The sequence below is a fragment of the Tinamus guttatus genome, unplaced genomic scaffold (assembly GCF_059628265.1).
Source record: "Tinamus guttatus ecotype Peru unplaced genomic scaffold, ASM5962826v1 Tinamus_guttatus_pri_ptg000643l, whole genome shotgun sequence".
Taxonomy (NCBI): domain Eukaryota; kingdom Metazoa; phylum Chordata; class Aves; order Tinamiformes; family Tinamidae; genus Tinamus; species Tinamus guttatus.
The window spans coordinates 112,468-130,597 of record NW_028289177.1 but is presented as its reverse complement, the minus strand read 5'-3'; the positions used below and the strand labels follow the sequence as shown (position 1 = coordinate 130,597).

The following is an 18,130-nucleotide window of genomic DNA, read 5'->3' as shown; positions in this document are numbered from 1 at the left end:
GCTGCAGTTAGCAGAAGCCCAAACCATGGACTCTTTTTGGTTTCCCCAGATGTCGTGGGCTCTGGGGCTAAGGCGACGTAGTTGGTCCCAGGAAGTGACAGGGAGAACATGAGAGCTGTCATCCTGGTCAGACCTCAGGCCTCTCTCGGCCAGCTCCTCCCTCCAACAGAGGCAACTACTGGGAAGCCCAGGGAGAACCATGGGAACAGGGCGGCTGTCTCGGTCCCTCTCGTTGGACCTGGTTTCTGTATTTCTGAAGCTCTCCGCTGGATTTCCCCTCCACAGACCCGTCCCGTCTGCCCTTGAACCTGCGCAGACTTCCAGCATCCTGCGCCGTGAGCAGCCGCCGTGGCTCCCGTCCCAACCCTCCCGCCCAGCTCCCGGGGACCCTGAGCAAGGAGGAGACGGATGCTCCGTGGTGTGCAGCACTTTGTTTACTGTGGGTGTCGCATGCGTGAGAAGGCCTAAGCAGGGACAAGGGGCATGTGCCAAGGAAGCAGGGGCCTGGGGGCTCACTCTCCTCCTGGGGCCACCTGGGCCGTCACTGTCTTGGGGTGACTGAGTGGGCCGGGGCACAGGCATGCAGTGGTGCCAGAGCCGCTGTTCCTGGCCTGGTGAAAAAGGGGGTCCATGTGTCCGGCCACACGGGCGCTGGGTGTCGTGGGGAGCGAAGCCTTCAGCAAGGGCAGGAGGGAAGGTGGCTCCAGGGTGGCACTAATGCTTGAGCGAGTCCTGCTGCTGCTGCTACTTCTTCATGATTTTCCTGATCCAGGGCAGGTAATTGGCCACACGGGTGTAGACCCCAGGAGGGGTATTATGCCCAAAAGAAACGATGCCCTCAGCCACGTTGTTGCACACCAGAGGTCCCCCAGAATCTCCCTATGGAGAAATGAGAGGGAATGTCGAGGCCTCTTCCGCCTGGGAAGTGGCTACCAGGGCTGCTGCCTGCCCATACCCCATTCTGGCTCCTACCTGGCTGGAGTCTTTGAGCTCATGGAAGCTGCCAGCACAGATCATGCCGTTGGTGAGCTCTGGATAGAAGTGAGTGCATTTCCTGCGGCTGTAGATGGACACTTCGGTCTCAAAGAGACGGTCGGTGTCCTGGTCCTTGTCAATGAGACCCCAGCCAGCCACAGTGCACCCAGTGCCCGTTTGGAGGTCGCTGCCGGTCTTGGGTAGTGCCACGGTCTTGACGTACTTGCTAAGCCTGGCCTTGGCTGTGAGCTGCAGAGAGAGGCGTTGGGAGAAAGCCGCGCGCAGGGGAGCGCCTGGACGCTCCTCGCGCAGGGCCCGGTGGGCTCCAGAGAGCTGCCGTGGCCACCGCAGCCCCGGCCACCTCCCCGGAGGCCCCTCAGTCCCACCCTGCCTGTGCCTGCCTTGCCTTGAGGAGCATGATGTCGTTGTTGAAAGTGTCGGGGTTGTAGTCAGGGTGCAGGTAGTAACTGAGAACTCCCCGAATCTGCTGGCTTGTCTCTATCTCATGGACGTTGTGAGCCCCCAGGATGACTGTGATGTTCCTGGCCAGGGCAGCAAAGGGGTACAGGGTCTTACCTGCTTCCCGCCCCAATCTTGGGCAAGCGGCAAGAGCTGCTTGGTGGAGGAAGAAGAGGACCCCATTCTGGCCCAGTGTTGGATCTCACTGGCAGGGAGAGCACGGGGATAAACCCTCTGTGCGAAGCACTCACCCCAGCGCGCAGTGCGCAGCTGTCATCACCCAGGACGGGTCCACCAGGAAGCCCCCGCAGGCATACGGCGCAATCTTCAGGTACGCCATGTAGGGGCGGGAGTGGGGCCGTGCCTCGTGGCCCCCCACGATCCAGCCCCGCAAGGCACCTGCGGGACACCCGCGGCTGCGTGAGCCAGCGCTGCTCGGGGCGCAGCGAGGCTGGTGGCCTCGTCCTGCCCGCAGCCCCTGCTCACCAGCTCCAGCCCACGGGCAGGAGAGCAGGAGCAGCAGTGTCCGCAGGGGCAGCAGCGTCTGGGGCTGGTGCATCTCTGCCCTGGCTGATGTCTCCTCCCAAGCTTCGTGGAATGCTGCGGCCCCCAGTGCCCACGAGCTGTTATTATACCCTGTGACCAGTGCACCCAGCAGCCCGGAAACCATGTGCAATGTCCTGATTGTGCTAATCAGAGCAGCGCAGCGTCCCCACGAGTCTATCTGCACCTCCTCTGTCCTGCCCCCACAAGCCCCATGTGCTCTGAGGCCGTGAGGTCTCCTGCACCGCGGTTGTGGTGCTGCATGGCGTGTAATTTTCAGGATGAGATTTGCCATTTCTCCTCGCTCGGCTGCGGGTGCAAGGGATGGCGTTCACGTACCGCAGGGCCAACAGTGCTGGTGCGCGGGAGTCAGCGACGCGCTGCAGACCCGCCGCGCTGGGTGCTGCCCGCAGCAGGCGGCTGCTCTTCCTGCAGCAGCTCCTGCAGACCAGCCGAGCCCCCAGACCTGGCAAGGGGACGTGTTGCGTCCCTGCAAGGGCCAGTAGCACCACGAGAGCGTGGAACGCGGCAGCGAGACACGGGGTCACGGCCGCAGCATTCGTGTGCAGGGTCAGCGCCACCAGAGCACCCATGAGCGAGGTGCTGGAAACACTTGGTGCCCTTCGCTCGGGATGAGCTGTGAGGCCAGAGCTCAGCCCTTTGTCTTTCAGGTTACACTCTGTTTTGCAGGGGATGCTTTCTGCAGGTATTTGGTTCCGTTTAAGGGTTTTGCGTTAGGCAAATGCGAAGTTCTCATTGCAAAGCCATTCAAAGAAAAAACATCAACAACACTTTGCCATTTAAGGTCAATAATATTGTCAGAAGCAGAGACTGAGGCTTTCCTGTTGTGGTCTCTCTCCAAATCCAGAGATTTGCTGCAGCGGCTGCTCCCCACAGAGATGTCCCAGTTCAGTGATGCTGCTACGCTGGGATGCTGCTCCAGGCATGGAGAGAGCCCTTGCTGGCTGCTCCCGGCTCCTGGACCAGGAGCGCTGTGCTGCTCCAGGGACCAGGACGCACCATGGGGAGGTGACATTGTCACTGTATGCGTCCGGCTCTGAGCCAGGAAACGCAACTGGCAGGTGCCACCCATGGTTTCTAAACCAGCACAACTCCACCCTTCCTGGGGCAGAAAAACACCTGCCAAGCGCGAGGCCTGGGCTGGGGCCCCTCTCCGCGTCCCAGCCGGGACCATCAGACCTGCTACGAGGCTGCTGGGCTGCGCTACCCACCGAGCTGCGCCTGGCTCGCTTTGCTAATCAGAATTTCGGAAAATACAAGTTTTAATCAGGATCGCACAGCAGCAGAGCAGGAAAACCTCAACTGAAGTCGTTGATAATTTATCTTGCGTTTGTAGTTTGCTCTTTTTCTCCCTTGGCTGCTCAGAGTTCAGACACATCAGCTGCTCTGTCACCATATCTTTGCAGCATGCTGTTTGCCTTCATTAACTGCACCATTCTGTTTTGCATCCCAACACTTGGCTGTCAAACATGCATTCTCATCTCCTTGCCATGATCCCTTTCTTTGTTGCATGAAGTTTGGATTGGACAGAAATTAACACGGCAGAAGGCCTTGTTTTTAAAAATTATTTGTTGGGTAAATAAAACCGCATCTGACGTGCTGGGAACACAAGTAGCTTGCATTTGAGGTAACAGGCTAAACCTCACCCTGGATCTAGACCAGAGGCGAAACTTATAAAGAGGTTCTGACAGGAGTTAGGGGGATTTTGTGAAGGACAAATCCACTGATGGCCATTAGCTGCATTGCTGCAGACACAAACCCTGAGGAGCGCCCAATGCAGACAGCGAGGGATGCTCCATCCTTAGCCTGTTTCCCATGTCATTCCCTCAGAGATTCCTCACCAGTCCTGTCCTCCGCTTTGCAGAGCAGAGAGCTGGAGGCCCAGGCTGAAGCAGGAATGAACAAGGGACGATGTGCGGGACCTGCTCTGGCACAGTCTTACCAGGAGGGCTTCATGCCACAGGTGCAATTTTGTACTCCTCCCCTGGGCATCACGTCATGCTCATGGCTCTGTCTCCTTGCTCATTTCTGTTCCTACAATCTTGGGGTTTGCTACTGACTTTATGAGCTTGAGTTTTTTTCCCATCTGCTGATAGAAAAGCCCAAAACACCACTTGAGAGGGTGGAATGGGAAGGATGGAGCTTTTGACAAGGGCTTTGCTCTTGTTTCCTTCTGCAACATGGACCCGTCTCACATCTTCTGCTTGTATATTCCATGATGTCTCTTGGACCCCTCAATCCATCAAGCAGTGGCTGACTCACAGAATTGCTCCTTATTTCCTGGACCACCAGGGGAAATCTGCTCTTTGCTCTGAGCCTGGGGACTTCTCCATGCCTTTGTGTCAGTCTGGAGAGAGAGTGGAGGTGAAAGCAGAAAGCTTGGGGTGGCTCCTGCTGTGATCCGGAGTTAAAAGGTGCTTGCCCTTTCTTTTCTCTATGCCCTTTCACAGCTGTTTTGGGTGGGACCATCTTGCAGAGAAATGTGGTGTTGTAACTTCCCCCTTTTTTGTGTGTGTGTGTTTTGTTAGGTAGAAATCTCACTTATTTGGCACAAGGGGCCCTCCCTGCTACCTAGTCTGCGCTGGGCCTTGGACAAGCAGCTGATGAGCACTGCTACCTGCTGAGCCTTCCTCCCACACGAGAGCCTCGCGCCGGCCAGGGCAGGTGAGTCCCAAGGCAAATCCAACAGCCGGGATGGGAATAGCCTGCTGCAAAGATTGCTCCCCAGTCAGGGCGTGCAGGCATAGGGAGCAGGTCAATAATGGATATTAACACTGTGCTTGTGTCAAGGCTCTGGACTAAGGTCCCAAGGTAGCCCCATCTGCAGCACTGGGCAAGACGCATCAGCTCCGTGCCTCCATTTCCCTGCCTGGGACCTATGCGGTGGGAAGACCCTGAGCCCTCTCTGGCAAGTCGTTGGAGAGCTCAGGGCAGAGAGGAAGGGTCAGGGCACATGCAGCCATCTGAGCAACAAATTTCCTGCAAGACAGGAGGAACTGAACCATGATTTGAGACATGCAGGTGCCCAGATTCACTGTATTGGCAGGGCAGGGCTTGGATGGACGTGTCCCAAGGGACAGGTTGGAGCTAGGCCCATAGAGGAGGCAGAGCCAGAAGCTGCCTGCTGGAGAAGGTGCATGGGTGGTGCACAGGGCAACAGATTAAGTGACAGTTGCTCTCTGCAAGGCTCAGGAATTAATTTAATACACAAAGGGCCAAGCACTCACTGCCTTAGGCTCTCTTGGTGCTGCTGCTAGCACTTAGCCTTCATCGGCTCAGCAGCTCCTGCCCATTAAGATGAGAAGCATTAGCCCATTCTACCCATCCTACCTCAGCTTAAAGTGGGACGTGAAATGTTGCCTCATTCTTGTACCATCTTCACAACCAAAGCTGAGAATAGCCAGCTCCTTCCTGAGAAATGATAACTGTCTGAAACCCTGTCAATAATCTAAACAACAGGAAACTTAAACAACAGGAAGCCCATGCTTGCGCATGGACTTACAAAACACCTCACCCTCCTCTCCACATGCTCTTTCAGCGCCCCAGGGCTGGCACATGGGGCTCTGACTCTCATCTCCACTCTGCACAGGACTGCTGGTCTTGGAGCTGGTCCCTTCTGGGGCCCCTCAGCTACCTCCAGCCTCGGAAAAAGAAGCCATTCCCCTCCCAACCGCAGCACTTGCTCCATCGTGCACCCTGTGGCTGCTGACCCAGGCTTGGAAGATGGACGGTCTGGGGCTGAGCTGGCTGGTGAATCACTCCCATCCCCTTCACCTCGGCGCTGCTCAATACCCTGAGCTCAGTGTTGACCTGCTCAGTGGCAAAGGAGCCTGCCTGCAGCTGGCTGCCATGAGGAACGTGAACATCATCCTGCAGCACTACAACTTTACAGGAAAGCTGATCAACCGCAAGTCCCAGGATGAAGGCCTGAGCCCCACGCACACAGCGTTTGTCATCTTCAGCTGCATCATTATCCTGGAGAACTTGCTGGTCCTGCTGGCTGTCCTGTGGTGTCTGCGCGCCCGCCGTTGGGTCTATTCCTGCATTGCCAGCATCACTGTGAGTGACCTGTTGGCCGGCATTGCCTACCTCTCCAATCTGTGCCTCTCAGGCAAGAAGACCTTCCAGCTCTCTCCCCAGCTCTGGTTCCTGCGGGAGGGTGTCCTCTTCGTTGCGCTGGCCGCCTCCACCTTCAGTCTGCTGGTGACTGCCATTGAGCGCTACAGTGCCATGGTAAGGCCCATTGCTGAGAACGAGGCCAGCAAGACCCTGCGCCTGCGCAGCCTCATTGTCTCCTGCTGGCTGCTGGCCTTGGTCATTGGGCTGCTGCCACTGCTGGGCTGGAATTGTCTGTGCGACTTTAACACCTGCTCCGTCCTCCTGCCTCTGTATTCCAAGAACTACATCCTTTTCTCTGTGGTCATGTTCAGCATCATCCTTCTAGGGATCGTTGGCCTCTACATCTCCATCTATCAGCTGGTCCAGGCGAGCTCCAAGCAAACCAGTTCTCGGCACAGCCGCAAACGGTCCCTACGCTTGCTCAAGACTGTACTGATGATCCTGGGCGCCTTCATCATTTGCTGGAGCCCCCTCTTTGCCCTTTTGCTCTTTGACGCTTTCTGTGAGACCCAGACCTGCAGACACCTCCACAGCCTGGACTGGACCTTGGCTCTGGCCATGGTCAACTCCGGTATTAACCCCATCATTTACTCCCTTCGGAGCGTGGAAGTGCGCCGTGCTGTGGGAAGCCTGCTGTGCTGCTGCTGTGTCCGGGCTGGGCTTTGCAAGCAGGGGAGCTGCGTGGCCCTCACAGACATCAACTCTGGCTCATCCACAGAGAGCTCCTTGCGCTACCGGGAGAGCTTTCGCAGCTCCGTAGCCCTGAGCACTCGGCCCAGGGCCCCCCTCTCCAGCAACTCCAGCATGATGAGCAACCTGCCCAGCCTCTGAGAGGCTGTGGGGCGAGCAGGGGAGGACTTGGCAGCCTGCTTGGACCTTGTGCTGCGAGTCCAACCTGCCAGAGCCGGGGCCTTAGGTTCAGCTCAGACTGAGAGGGTATAACCCCACCCCGGGCATTAACTGTGGTCAGGCTTTCCAGTATTGTGGATTGGGATGTTGCTTTGATGTGCATGCGGCAAGGGGAAAGGCACTGCTGCCAGCACTGGGGTGGGAATAGGGGGCATAGTTGCCATGCCCAAGGTTATAAGGGGGCCCTGGTGCGTGTGTGTGTGTGTGTATGTGTACAAAGATGCTGTGCCTCTCCTTGACAGGGTCCCGTGAGGGAGAGCGGGGGACCCTCACCAAGGCCATCTCCAGCCCCTGGGGTTGGGCTGGCAGAGTGGCACTGTGCAGCCTGGAGGCAAACGCCAGGATTTCTGCTGCTGCCTGCAGCCCGCTGGAACTGCTGTGGTGGGCACAGATGCAGGGAAAGGAGGTGGAGGGATGCCTTGCCAGACAGTTGGAAATAAGCGGTTTTGAAGTGAAACTGCTGGCCAGGAGGCAAGTGCTCACCTGCAGCACGGCTCCACCAGTGCTGGGCTGAAGCGACACTCCGGCCTCTTACCACAGCCCTGAGCCTTGGCACTGGGGCTGGGCCAAGGCTGTGGCCACACTTGCAGCCTGGCAAGGGAGTCCACGCAGCCCTGCTGTGTCTCCAGGCACAGGGCTGCACCTGCAGGGCAGTGACAGCAGGCACATGGAGGAGCCCGCAGCAACCCGGGACTCTGGTGCCCTCACGTGTGGCAGGGCCATCCTCCCTGTGTGGCCAAGCTTCGCAGGCAACAGGCACCTGCAGAGCTCAGGGCTGCCCTGCTCAAGGCAAAGCAGTCAGGGTCCAGTCCCAGCACCGAGCAGATGTCACTGCGGTGAGGGCAGCACTGGGAAGCTGCGCAGAGCGTCCAGGCCCCTTGGTACCCGCTGTCTCCACCCAGGTTTGGATCATACCTGAGCGGAAGTAGCAGAGATTGTTTCCTCTTCCTTTCTGGACCACAAAAGCTGTCTTCTTCCAGAAATCTTTTTTTGCAAACAGGGTTTTGCAACAGACCATTTACAAGAATCAGTGCAACAGCCTGGAACTGTCATCAGAGCGGGGGGAGCCGGCCCAAGCCCTTCTGCGCTCCGATGGTGGGCCTGCCTGGCAGCTCCACGCGTGGCTGTGGCCAGGACACAAGCGGGCAGGGAGATGTCCCAAGGCTCCCACCCGTGACACCCTGGACAGCACCAGGAAAAGGAGAGCAGCCCCGCACCACCGCCCCAGGGCTGCTGGTGCTCCTGAGCACGACGGAGCCGCGGCTGGGCCAACGACGCACCCCGGCGGCACCCACGGCCACGAGAGCACCCGCGGGCGATGGCGCGGGCTGGTGGCTGCCCTGGGCCCGGGGGCATGGGGAGCACCCAGCGGCGAGCAGGGCATGTCCCGCTGTGCTCGCCCTGCGTGCGGGAGGTGGCTGGGGCGACCTCCCCGCGGGCCGGGCCGAGCTCCTCTTCCCGCCGGCTTCTTTCGCAATAAACCGCGCTGACGAGAAGGCCCCGCGGCGCCCGACCCGCTCCCTCCCCGCGCGGGGATGGTCGCCAGCCTCTGCGGCGCCGGAACTACGGCTCCCGAACTACGGCTCCCGGGGGCCCTTGCGGCAGCGCCGGAACTACGGCTCCCGGGGGCCCTTGCGGCGCCGGAACTACGGTTCCCGGCATGCCGCGCGCGGCCCCGCCCCTCCGTGCGTGCGCCGCGCTGTGCGTGCCTGGCGGCAGGCGGCGGCGGGGCCGGGCAGGCCGGGCCGCCGCCATCGTCGTGGTCGCCATGCTGGAGGAGGCGGGCGAGGTGCTGGAGTCGGTGCTGAAGGCCTCGTGCCTGCCGCTGAGCTTCCTGCTCTTCGTGCCCGCCGTGCTCCTGCTGCTGGGTCCGCCGCCTGCCGCCGAGGCCGCCCATGAGTTCACGGTGTACCGCATGCAGCAGTACGAGCTGGGCGGGCAGCCCTATGGTGAGCCGGGGGCCGCGACACCAGGGCAAGGAGGCCGCGGAATGGTCGGGGCTCGAATCGTCCGCCGGCTGGAGTCGGGATGTGTGGGGGTGTCCTGGGCAGGCCCGAGCCGGGGAAGGGGGTGTCCGAGCTCGCCCCGGTCCGCTCGGCGCTGCTGCTGCCTCCGGGGGACGCTCGGGGCTCTGCCGTGTCCTTGCGGGCGCCTCTCCCGGGTGCATCCCGCGGCGGGTCGCACCCCCGCCGATGGGGGCCGGCCCGGGCCCCAGTCTCCCTTGGGGTTGACTCGCCCCCGTTCCTGCCTGCGCCCGTGGCTCCCGGGCTCACAGGCTTCCTGGCCTCGGTGCTCCTGCCTCGGCCGTTACCGTAGACCTTCGCTTCCTTTCCACGCGGCCATGTCTGGGTGGCTTGTGCAACACTATCTACGAGACAACATAACATGTAACCCTGAGGCCACCATCTCCCCCCACCCCCCCTCCAGCCTTGTTTCAGGCTGCCTGCTGATGTTTTATTCCAGATCAGAGTACGTGTTCTGTCCATGAGTGGATTTTCCTGCTCTCTGTTTGGCGGCCTGAGCTTCAGACTTCTGATAGACTGGAATTGCAGTCTCATATTTATTTTGTGCTGTTCAGGAGACATGGGCTCTAAATCTTTTAAAGCTTCATAAAATAAATTATCAGTAAAGATGAAGTAGCACCAGCCATACCTGCATGCTTTGTAAATACCGTTGGTGCTTTCTGGATGTCTGAAAGGATTTCTGGGTTCCCTGGTCACAGTATGTCAAAACATGTCCGTGGAGAAGGCTGCATGAAGCCGGAGTCAGGGGGCTTGGCAGTGTGTGGCTGCACAGGTACCACTCTGATGCATGGAGGAAAAACACAGATCCCTATCCCTTGTAGGACGAGTGCGAAGAGATGAACGCAGCTCTCTGTAGGTTTTAACTGCTCTGAAATGCATGAGACTGTCCCCAAGACTGTTCTGAAAAAGAGCTAGGCTCAGGCAAAGGGGTTGTGATCAATTCGCTCACTAAACTTCCTTCTGCTCCCTCCCTGCAGGCACCCGGAGCGCAGTGCTAAACACGGAAGCCCGCACTGTAGAAGCAGATGTTCTGAGCCGACGCTGCGTCATGATGCGGCTGGTGGATTTCTCCTATGAGCAGTACCAAAAGGCTCTCCGTCAGTCAGCTGGTGCCGTGGTGATCATCTTGCCCAAGTCCATTTCTTCTGTCCCACAGGATGTTGTACGGGTAAAAAGAAAAAAAAAAAATCCTTTGCCTTTCTGATGGTGGATGCTTGAGCAGGAGCAAGGTTTGAGCTGCTGCAGTACTGAGAGGTCTTGTTATAGTGTGCAACAAATCACACTAATTTTAAAACATAGTTCTCTCTTTGCTTTAGCTGTGCATATTTTTTGCTCTCTCTTACATGTTTAGCAGGTGCTAAGTTTGCATCTTACTTAAATCCTCAGCAATTCATGGAGATAGAGCCAGAAATGCTTGCTATGGAAACTGTTGTGCCAGTCTACTTTGCAGTGGAAGATGAAGAGCTGCTGTCTATCTATGAGCAAACGCGGGCTGCTTCTGCATCCCAGGGTTCTGCATCAGCCGCAGAAGGTGAGCGCCAACAACCGGGGGAAGGTTTACAGGACGACAGTCCTGCTTCAGCTCTCAGCAGTCTGCTGAATTGCATGGAGGATAAACTGGTGTTCTGCTGCCTTCATGTTTGCTCTGTCTAAATGCTCTGAGACTTCATAGAAGAAAAAACATGTAAGAGAGTATTACTTGACTATGTTTAGCAGTAGAGCTGCATGGAGTGAATTCTTAGTTTCGCACTGTTGCAAGTAGGATAGAAAACAGAACTTGGGTTAAGAGGAAGTTAAGTGGCTATCAGTAGGTTGGTACAACCTGAAGGTTTTTGTGTGAGCACAAATCAATCTAGTACTCCATGTATCTGTCTGTGTGGTAAGTGCAGTACATATAGCTTGATCATGAGGAGCTTGAGGTCTTTTGGGGACAGGTTTTTGTTTTAACAAGTTCGAAGTGTCAGGACTTCAGAATAGAATGAAGATGCATGGTCACTAGGATTTTTTTGTCAATGCACAAACACAAATAACAAATGACAGGGCTCAAGTAGTTTAAAGCTTGTCCTTCCAGAGATCAGTTAGTAAGGGAAATAAAGGAATAGACTTCCTCAAGCTTACTTTTGTTGTTGTTGTCGTGTTCTAGTTTTGTTGCACACAGCAACTGCCAATGGCTTCCAGATGGTCACCAGCGGGGCTCAGAGCAAAGCTATCAATGACTGGCTCATACCCAGCGTGGAGGTGAGTTTTGAGTGGATTTAAACTTGCAATATTGGTGGGGTGCTGTCTTTTGGGGGCCTTCATTTGGCATTTGGATGTACAGGTGAAATAAGGGAGGCTCAGTCCAGTGAGAGAAGTGGCTGAAGTCCTCAGCACTGAGGCCACTGAGGCTGGATAGGCTTGTAGGACACGTGCCATCTTTGTCCTGGTGCGCAGGAGATGATGTTCGGTAACACTGGACTCTTTCTTCTTCAGGGAAGGCTAACAGGGCTGGGCGGAGAAGATCTGCCCACTGTTGTGATAGTTGCCCATTATGATTCATTTGGAGTCGCCCCTGTAAGTATTTTTTCCTTTCCCTTTTTTTTTTTTTTTTTTTTTTTTTTTTAAACCTGCACTACACTTCTCCTTTTTTCTCTGGTGTTTCTGCTCCTGTGTTTTTTTTCTTGGCCCTAGAGACTAGCCACAGTTGCAAGTGGGGTGTGGTGGTGTGCAGGCTTGAAGGCTGCTCTGGAACATAGAGGTAAGTGTAGGATTGTCACCTTGCCACTATCCAACTTTTTCTGCAGTGGCTGTCGCATGGTGCTGACTCCAATGGCAGTGGTATCTCCGTGCTACTGGAACTAGCCAGCTGTTTCTCGGCTCTACACCTACAGACGGACTCATGCTGGGTAAGAAACTGCCCTCCTCATGGCAGAATGTGAGCGATTGAAATCAGTCGGAAGGATTTTTCCTCCAGACCTGTAAATTGCTAGAGTGTTACAAGCAGTCCTTTGCTTTGCTTTGCTTCCCTTCCATGGTAGTAGAATCTGAGGCTCTGTTCAAGCTTCAGGATGAGCGGAAAAATGAATTGGGAACTAGATTCAATCCTCAGGCTGTGGGATCTTTCTCTCTTTGTACCTAAATTGTTACCTAAATATGTGGCATGTAGGAAGCATTTGTTAATGCACAGTTTGTCTTGAACTCAGGTGGCAATTGTTCGGATTTATTTATTTTTACACCCTTCCCTTCCGCCCTCACCTCCAAGTCTGAGTAAATGAGTTCTGTAACTGTGGATTATGCTGTGCTAACTCCTGCCTGTCTTCTTCAATGGGCAGGTATAATTTACTGTTTTTTGCATCTGGAGGTGGCAAATTTAATTATCAAGGAACCAAGCGATGGCTGGAAGACAACTTGGACCACACTGGTGAGAAAGAGTATATTCTAGTAGCAATGCCTCAATTAATGTCATTGTGATAAGTGTCTAGTGTGTTAGCCTTCCAGAGAGAGTCTCCTTCTGTGAGCCTTGCTAGCATTTACATTCTCAGAGAGCACAAGGCCCCATGTTAAGGGCTTGAATTTTGTTTTTTCCAGATTCCAGCTTGCTGCAGGACAACGTAGCATTTGTTCTCTGCCTAGACACTCTGGGCCGAGGGAACAGCCTTCATCTCCATGTCTCAAAGCCTCCCAAAGATGGAACCTTGCAGCATGCATTTCTGAGAGAATTAGAGATGGTAATTAAGAGCATGTTGTGTAGAGGGGAACTTATGACTTACACTGGGGAGATGCAGATCTCCTATAGAAAAAGGAAGGGAGCAAAAAGTAAAGAAAGGATGCACTCTTGAAACCTTTAATATGTGTTCTTTTTGGTCATATGATGTGGAGTGCACCCAAATCCTCATGCCACAGTTCTGAATAGAGCAGACTAGATCGGCAGCACTTTCCACTATGCTTACTTATGGTTTGTTGCTTGCAAAAGCTAAAAGATTGATGTCTGTAACAACAGTAAAATGTGTTTTTAATGGCACTAGCCAGGGTTGCAGCTTGCAGATGTTGGAGGGGCTTACCATCTATAGCCCTAAATCTTGGATTTGGGTGGATCGGGAAGCACAAGATGGGGCTATGCAGTGGGAAGCATGACACCCTTGAATGGCTTGGCCTTTTCCTCAGGTGGTTTCTAGCCAGTTCCCAGAAGTGAAGTTTTCCATGGTGCACAAGAAGATAAACTTGGCTGAGGACATGCTGGCATGGGAACATGAGCGTTTTGCCATCCGACGCTTGCCAGCATTCACCATCTCCCATCTGGAGAGCCACCGGGACAGCCTGCGCAACAGCATCATGGATGGGAGGTTAGATGTCTTGGGGAAGGCTGCAGTTGAAATCCAACCCATAAACCCAAACAGGGCAGTGGTGAATGGAGTTCTCTGGAAGGAAGCTGTTCTTGAGCAAACTGCCCCCAAATTTATGATTTTCTCCCCATCTGTTTTAGGGCCCATGTAGACACTAAGGCACTAACCAGGAATACTAGGATCATTGCCGAGGCTTTGACAAGAGTCATCTACAACCTAACAGAGAAGGTAAGAACCACCCTTCCTGCAGTGCCAGCCAGACTTGTCCTGCCCAACCAAACCTTATTTCACAATCAGCCTGGCTTTTTGCTTTGCAGGGAGCACCTGCAGACCTACAGATCTTCACGGAACAGATGGTAAGCACCGTGTATTTATGTCATGAATGGGGAGAAGGGATCCAGGGTCCATTCTTGGCATATGGGTGGTTGACTCCTTTTCTTTGGTTGTATTTTTCTGTAGCAGATCCAGGAGGAGCAACTAGAGTCAGTGATGGACTGGCTGAGCAGTCAGCCAAGGGCTGCCCAGCTGATTGATAAAGACAGCACCTTCCTCAACACCTTAGAATATTATATGGGCCGCTACCTGAAGGATGTTAAACAACATCATGTAAAGGCAGACAAAAGGTAAGAAGAGAGGTGAAAGAACCAAATGGGGCATGCACACTCAGTTTCCCTCCATTGAATCTTGTTTCTGAGCTGCAGCTGCTCCTGTTCCTTCCTTGTCATGTGGCTACAGGTGATTGCTATTTTCTGCTGTCCTGTCTGTTACAGTCTGTGTTCTATCTTCTCACATAGAAAGCTGTGTATCATTCCTCACAGCACAGAGGCAAGTCTTAGGTTTGGAGAGAACCACCACTCTGGTTCCGTCCTTCCCACTTCGAATGCCACCTCTCTGAATGCGGGGAAGACCTAATGTGCCCTAGAAAGCTTTCTTTGATTGTGAAGAGACAGATAGATTCCTGTCTAGCCTGCTTGGAATGTGGCAGTTTCATGAACCCAGTAAGGCATTTTTCTATGTGCTCCTGAGAAACTCAGAACAGCATATGTCCTGGATTGCATCCTTGGATTTCTGTCTGTAGAGGAAAAGGGAGCTGAGTGCTAAAATTGGTGCAAAACTGTTATGCAAAGTTGTCAAACTTGCCTGTCTGTGGTTGGATGAATTTCTTGGGAACAGAGGTCTGAGATGTCCTTACTGCAGTGTAGTACAGCCTGAAGAATTTCTAACTTCTCCAGGGACCCGGAGTTTGTGTTCTATGACCAGCTGAAGCAAGTGATGAATGCATACAGGTATGGAATTCTCTTGGACATATGTCAGTTTTGTTTCTGTCTGCGGTGGTACCTGCTCTAGCTATTTTATATGTTTCTTCATTTCAGGGTCAAGCCAGCAATATTTGATCTGCTTCTGGCTGTCTGCATTGCAGCCTACCTAGGAATTGCCTATGTTGCAGTCCAGGTAAGAGAAAAGACTTCATATTATTTGTGTTCAATATTCATTGTGGGATGCAAGAAGCATTTTAGAATCTGAAATAACAATAATAGAAATGGAAGGAAAAATATCATCTTTGAATTCTGACCACTCTCTTCCTTATGTTCATTATGATGATGTATTTGAAGCCCGGATCTTGAAATAGCTATTGAATATCCTGAAATAGCTATTATAGAATCCAGATGCAATTAATCACCAAAAAAGCAAAACTGAAAGAATTCAGCAAACTTCTAAGTCACCGGTGAAATGGTAAAAGCAATTATCCCGGTAAAGAATTGTGGACTAGTGGGAATCTCTGGGTTTGCCTGAGTCATTTCTGCATTCCTGAAACTGCTAGCAGACATGTTTCTGTATTAGTGGCCAATATTATGCATATGTTGAACACTGAAACTTTCCCTCCCCTTCCAAAGGAAAAGAATTACATAGAAAAAATAAAATCAGTAACAAGTGTCTGCATCTTCATGATGAGGCCTGCACAAACTTTTCTGTAGGCCATCACTTTCTGTAAAACCTTGGCTAACTGGCTTCACTGTAGTAATTCCTGCTAATTCACCAAGTCCCACTCTGTTCTCGGGATCGGGGTGTTAGCTGATGACTGAAGCAGTGGATTGTGTTTGAACATTAGAATTACTTTAAGACTTCCAGTTTCCTGCCTAGGTATAACGCAGACATTTTATTAGAGCTTAGAGTTTACTCATGCTTACTTATTTTTCCTTCTGTTTCCAGCACTTTGGCCTCCTTTACAAGACTGTACAGCGATTATCCCTTAAAACCAAGCAGCAGTGAAGTAACAAGTCCATCACCTGTTCAGCAGCACTGAGCCACCGGTGAGCCCACCAGGATCCTTCTGCCTTTCGTTGAGTCCTGCTGTTTCTTTTCCTCTCTTCTTTGCTACCCTGGAGAGGGAAGGAAGGCAGAAAGAAAGTGGAATTTCTACTCTCATGCACCTTTTAGGTGCTTTTCTCCTCTTTCTTTCCCTGAGTTGCACCGTGTCTGTTTTCCTTTGCTTCGTGGCGAGGGAGAAGCTCAGAATCTTCAGTAGTTCCTGCAGATTGTTTAAACACTGAACAGCTGATTTTGAGCAACTCCTAGGAGCGTGAAACCAGGCCCAACACCTTCACTGGGTGCATGTGTCATATTGCCAGTTTGGGGGCTGAAACTACAGAGCATTTGTTTAAAAAAATGCACATGCAAATTAAAGGGAGAAATAGCATGTTTTCTTACTGCACCTCTTAACTTCTCTGCCTGGCTTCAGGAAGGTGTACTGAGCAAACAGTGTCTTCCAGTAAGCATCTTGTTTTTTTTCTCTTTTTTTGCTGATGCAATAACTCATTCCCTCCATTCCCTTTTAGGAGATGCACTGCAGACAATCTTGACTGTTATTTCAGGTTGGGGAGTGAGGAAAGATTGTTAAAACAGATTCCTGCAGTAGAATTCTTACGAGGATGCCCTGCCTGTGTCTGAGGCTGCATTTTGCCGTGTACTTGATTTCAAGTTCATCATCCGTGAACAGTTTGCTTCTACCACTGCTCTGTGCTTTACCCCTACTTCTTTTTAGTGAGGAGTTCCAGTTGCTGCAGGATCTATGCTGTTCTTTGTATTTAAACCAGCTAGTTATATTATTAGCAAGAGCACCTCAGCTCTTGCTGAGCTCTGATCAGTAATTACTTTAATCTTCATTCCTCAATTTTTACTTCCAGCTGGGTTGTGGGTTTTGGAGTGTTCTGTCATTCACCTGCATCTCAGAGTCTCATTTCATTTTTTTTCCCTCCTCTGTTACTTCTGAAAATCCCTTTTCTGGTCTGAGTGTAAGAGCAAGTTCCCAAAGTGTTTGTTGCTGTCTCCTTTTACATTCTGCTCCCATTATATATGGAAGTAGGCCGGTAATTCAAACAATTTTTTTTAATGTCATTTTAAACATAGCTCTTTCTAGACTGTAACTAAGAGAGTATATCTTAGAACTTGCCCTCTCTGTTCTTTTCTAGAGCAAGGCCTTATTTTTGGTTTGCTGATGCTGTCTAGATGGCCAGAATAGTAGTCAGTGCTTGTGCAGAGTTCTGGAGGGCTAGGTAACCAGTTCCAAAGTGTTGTCTTCTGCTGAAGTTTAGGCCTTTCCTGAATTCCACCATCCAGAACAACCAGGATAGTATCTATCACCACTTACTAGTGAGAGCTAGAGGCTCTTTCTGGACAGTGCTGCACTTTGTCTATCATCCCCACCAAGTTATCATGGAAAATATATCAAGATTTTAACTGTAGGTCCCTAGACTAGTCATAGTTCTAGAAGATGTCTGGATTGTGTAGCTACTGCTTTCCTACTCAACAATGTTTCTTTGAGTCCTTTCTCTACATTCTATTCTGTGCATGTGTGGTCTCTTCACAAGCCGTGGTGACTGCTTTTATCTAAAGGAAACACTTTTTAAAATAGCATCACCTACAGAGGCTGAAGGGTGCTTGTGGGCTTGATAAATGGTGTCACTTTTTGTTTTTAATGCAGGGAAAGTTCAAGCTGTGCATCCTTATCTGCACCACAATTGTGATGGTACACCCTTGTTAGAAAAAGAGTTGTGGCCGGTCACTGTCCTTGCCCTTTGGTTGGGGACAAAGCACTTATTTCCATCCATACTTGTTTCTTTCACTGTAGTTGTCTTCTTGGAATACCCTTACCCCACAGTGTATGCTTCCTTGCTATTTTAAATATGTAATGGCTTGTTCTTTAAAGGATCTTTTCTTTTCCAGGAGAGCATGCGGATGTTTGTGGCTCCCTGTACAATCAGCAGGTACCAAGCACTCCTGAAATACCAGCCCTACAGGGAAACTTACCTTTTGCTGGTCTTTGAGTGCTTACTTGAAAAGTCTCTCTGCATGTATGAACTGTTTATGACGCACTTCTGACAAATGAATTTATAATGACTTCAGAAGCTGATTTCTTGTTCTGGAGTAGGTGGAGATGAGCATTGATCACTTGTCACTGATTTTTATGCTCTGTTCTTATAGACTGAATGTATTGTGCTCTGGAAGGGTGTGTGCGCTTCACTGTGTACGTACAGAACAAGCACAATGCAGCAACTACCTGAAGAACTACTTTGGTTTGGAGTGTTTAGAAACTGTTTTAGAACCCTCCACATATATCATAAGCTCCTAGTGTGGTATACATGGAGGTGGGGTGTTTTCTACCTTTCCAGCAGGTTACTTAGCTCCATTACTTCACTGAGAACAAACAGGGAAACCAAAGCAATCTTACTTGAACGTGGCCTGGTGCACATAAACTTT

General features: G+C 52.3%; 3 protein-coding genes across 4 annotated transcripts; 2 read left to right on the top strand and 1 right to left on the bottom strand.

Moving 5' to 3' along the window:
* Positions 1–744: 744 nt before the first annotated feature.
* LOC104580083 (cathepsin G) lies at positions 745–8,083 on the bottom strand. Of its 2 annotated transcripts, XM_010227534.2 has the most exons (5): positions 1,921–1,993; positions 1,686–1,833; positions 1,382–1,517; positions 973–1,224; positions 745–879 (listed from the first exon to the last, which is right to left on the bottom strand). In XM_010227534.2, exons 1-5 carry the CDS (start codon positions 1,991–1,993, stop codon positions 745–747), a joined length of 744 nt encoding a protein of 247 aa, XP_010225836.1. The 2 variants fall into 2 exon arrangements, 1 of the variants encoding a protein (XP_010225836.1); XR_015913965.1 differs by lacking the exons at positions 745–879; positions 973–1,224; positions 1,686–1,833; positions 1,921–1,993 and adding an exon at positions 7,942–8,083 and having other exon boundaries at positions 1,410–1,517.
* S1PR4 (sphingosine-1-phosphate receptor 4) lies at positions 5,636–6,955 on the top strand. The gene has a single exon (XM_010227535.2). It carries the CDS (start codon positions 5,722–5,724, stop codon positions 6,946–6,948), a length of 1,227 nt encoding a protein of 408 aa, XP_010225837.1. The 5' UTR covers positions 5,636–5,721; the 3' UTR covers positions 6,949–6,955.
* A 667-nt stretch (positions 8,084–8,750) lies between the features above and the next one.
* Positions 8,751–17,875, top strand: NCLN (nicalin). The gene is given in 17 exon segments (XM_088535773.1): positions 8,751–8,975; positions 10,028–10,218; positions 10,437–10,581; positions 11,194–11,288; positions 11,523–11,603; positions 11,834–11,901; positions 11,903–11,935; positions 12,362–12,450; positions 12,618–12,757; positions 13,194–13,372; positions 13,513–13,600; positions 13,690–13,728; positions 13,832–13,995; positions 14,605–14,658; positions 14,746–14,824; positions 15,584–15,684; positions 17,597–17,875. Coding segments are annotated over 16 exon segments (1,686 nt in total). The 5' UTR covers positions 8,751–8,794; the 3' UTR covers positions 15,644–15,684; positions 17,597–17,875.
* Positions 17,876–18,130: the final 255 nt, after the last annotated feature.

What these genes read in the sequence shown, in the direction of transcription:
- LOC104580083 (XM_010227534.2), bottom strand. Translation starts at nt 1,993, where the DNA reads ATGCACCAGCCCCAGACGCTGCTGCCCCTGCGGACACTGCTGCTCCTG. An exon ending in CTGCCCGTGGGCTGGAGCTG is followed by an intron (nt 1,834 to 1,920) that starts GTGAGCAGGGGC and finishes GGTGTCCCGCAG; the next exon opens with GTGCCTTGCGGGGCTGGATC. An exon ending in AGCTCAAAGACTCCAGCCAG is followed by an intron (nt 880 to 972) that starts GTAGGAGCCAGA and finishes ATTTCTCCATAG; the next exon opens with GGAGATTCTGGGGGACCTCT.
- S1PR4 (XM_010227535.2), top strand. Translation starts at nt 5,722, where the DNA reads ATGGACGGTCTGGGGCTGAGCTGGCTGGTGAATCACTCCCATCCCCTT.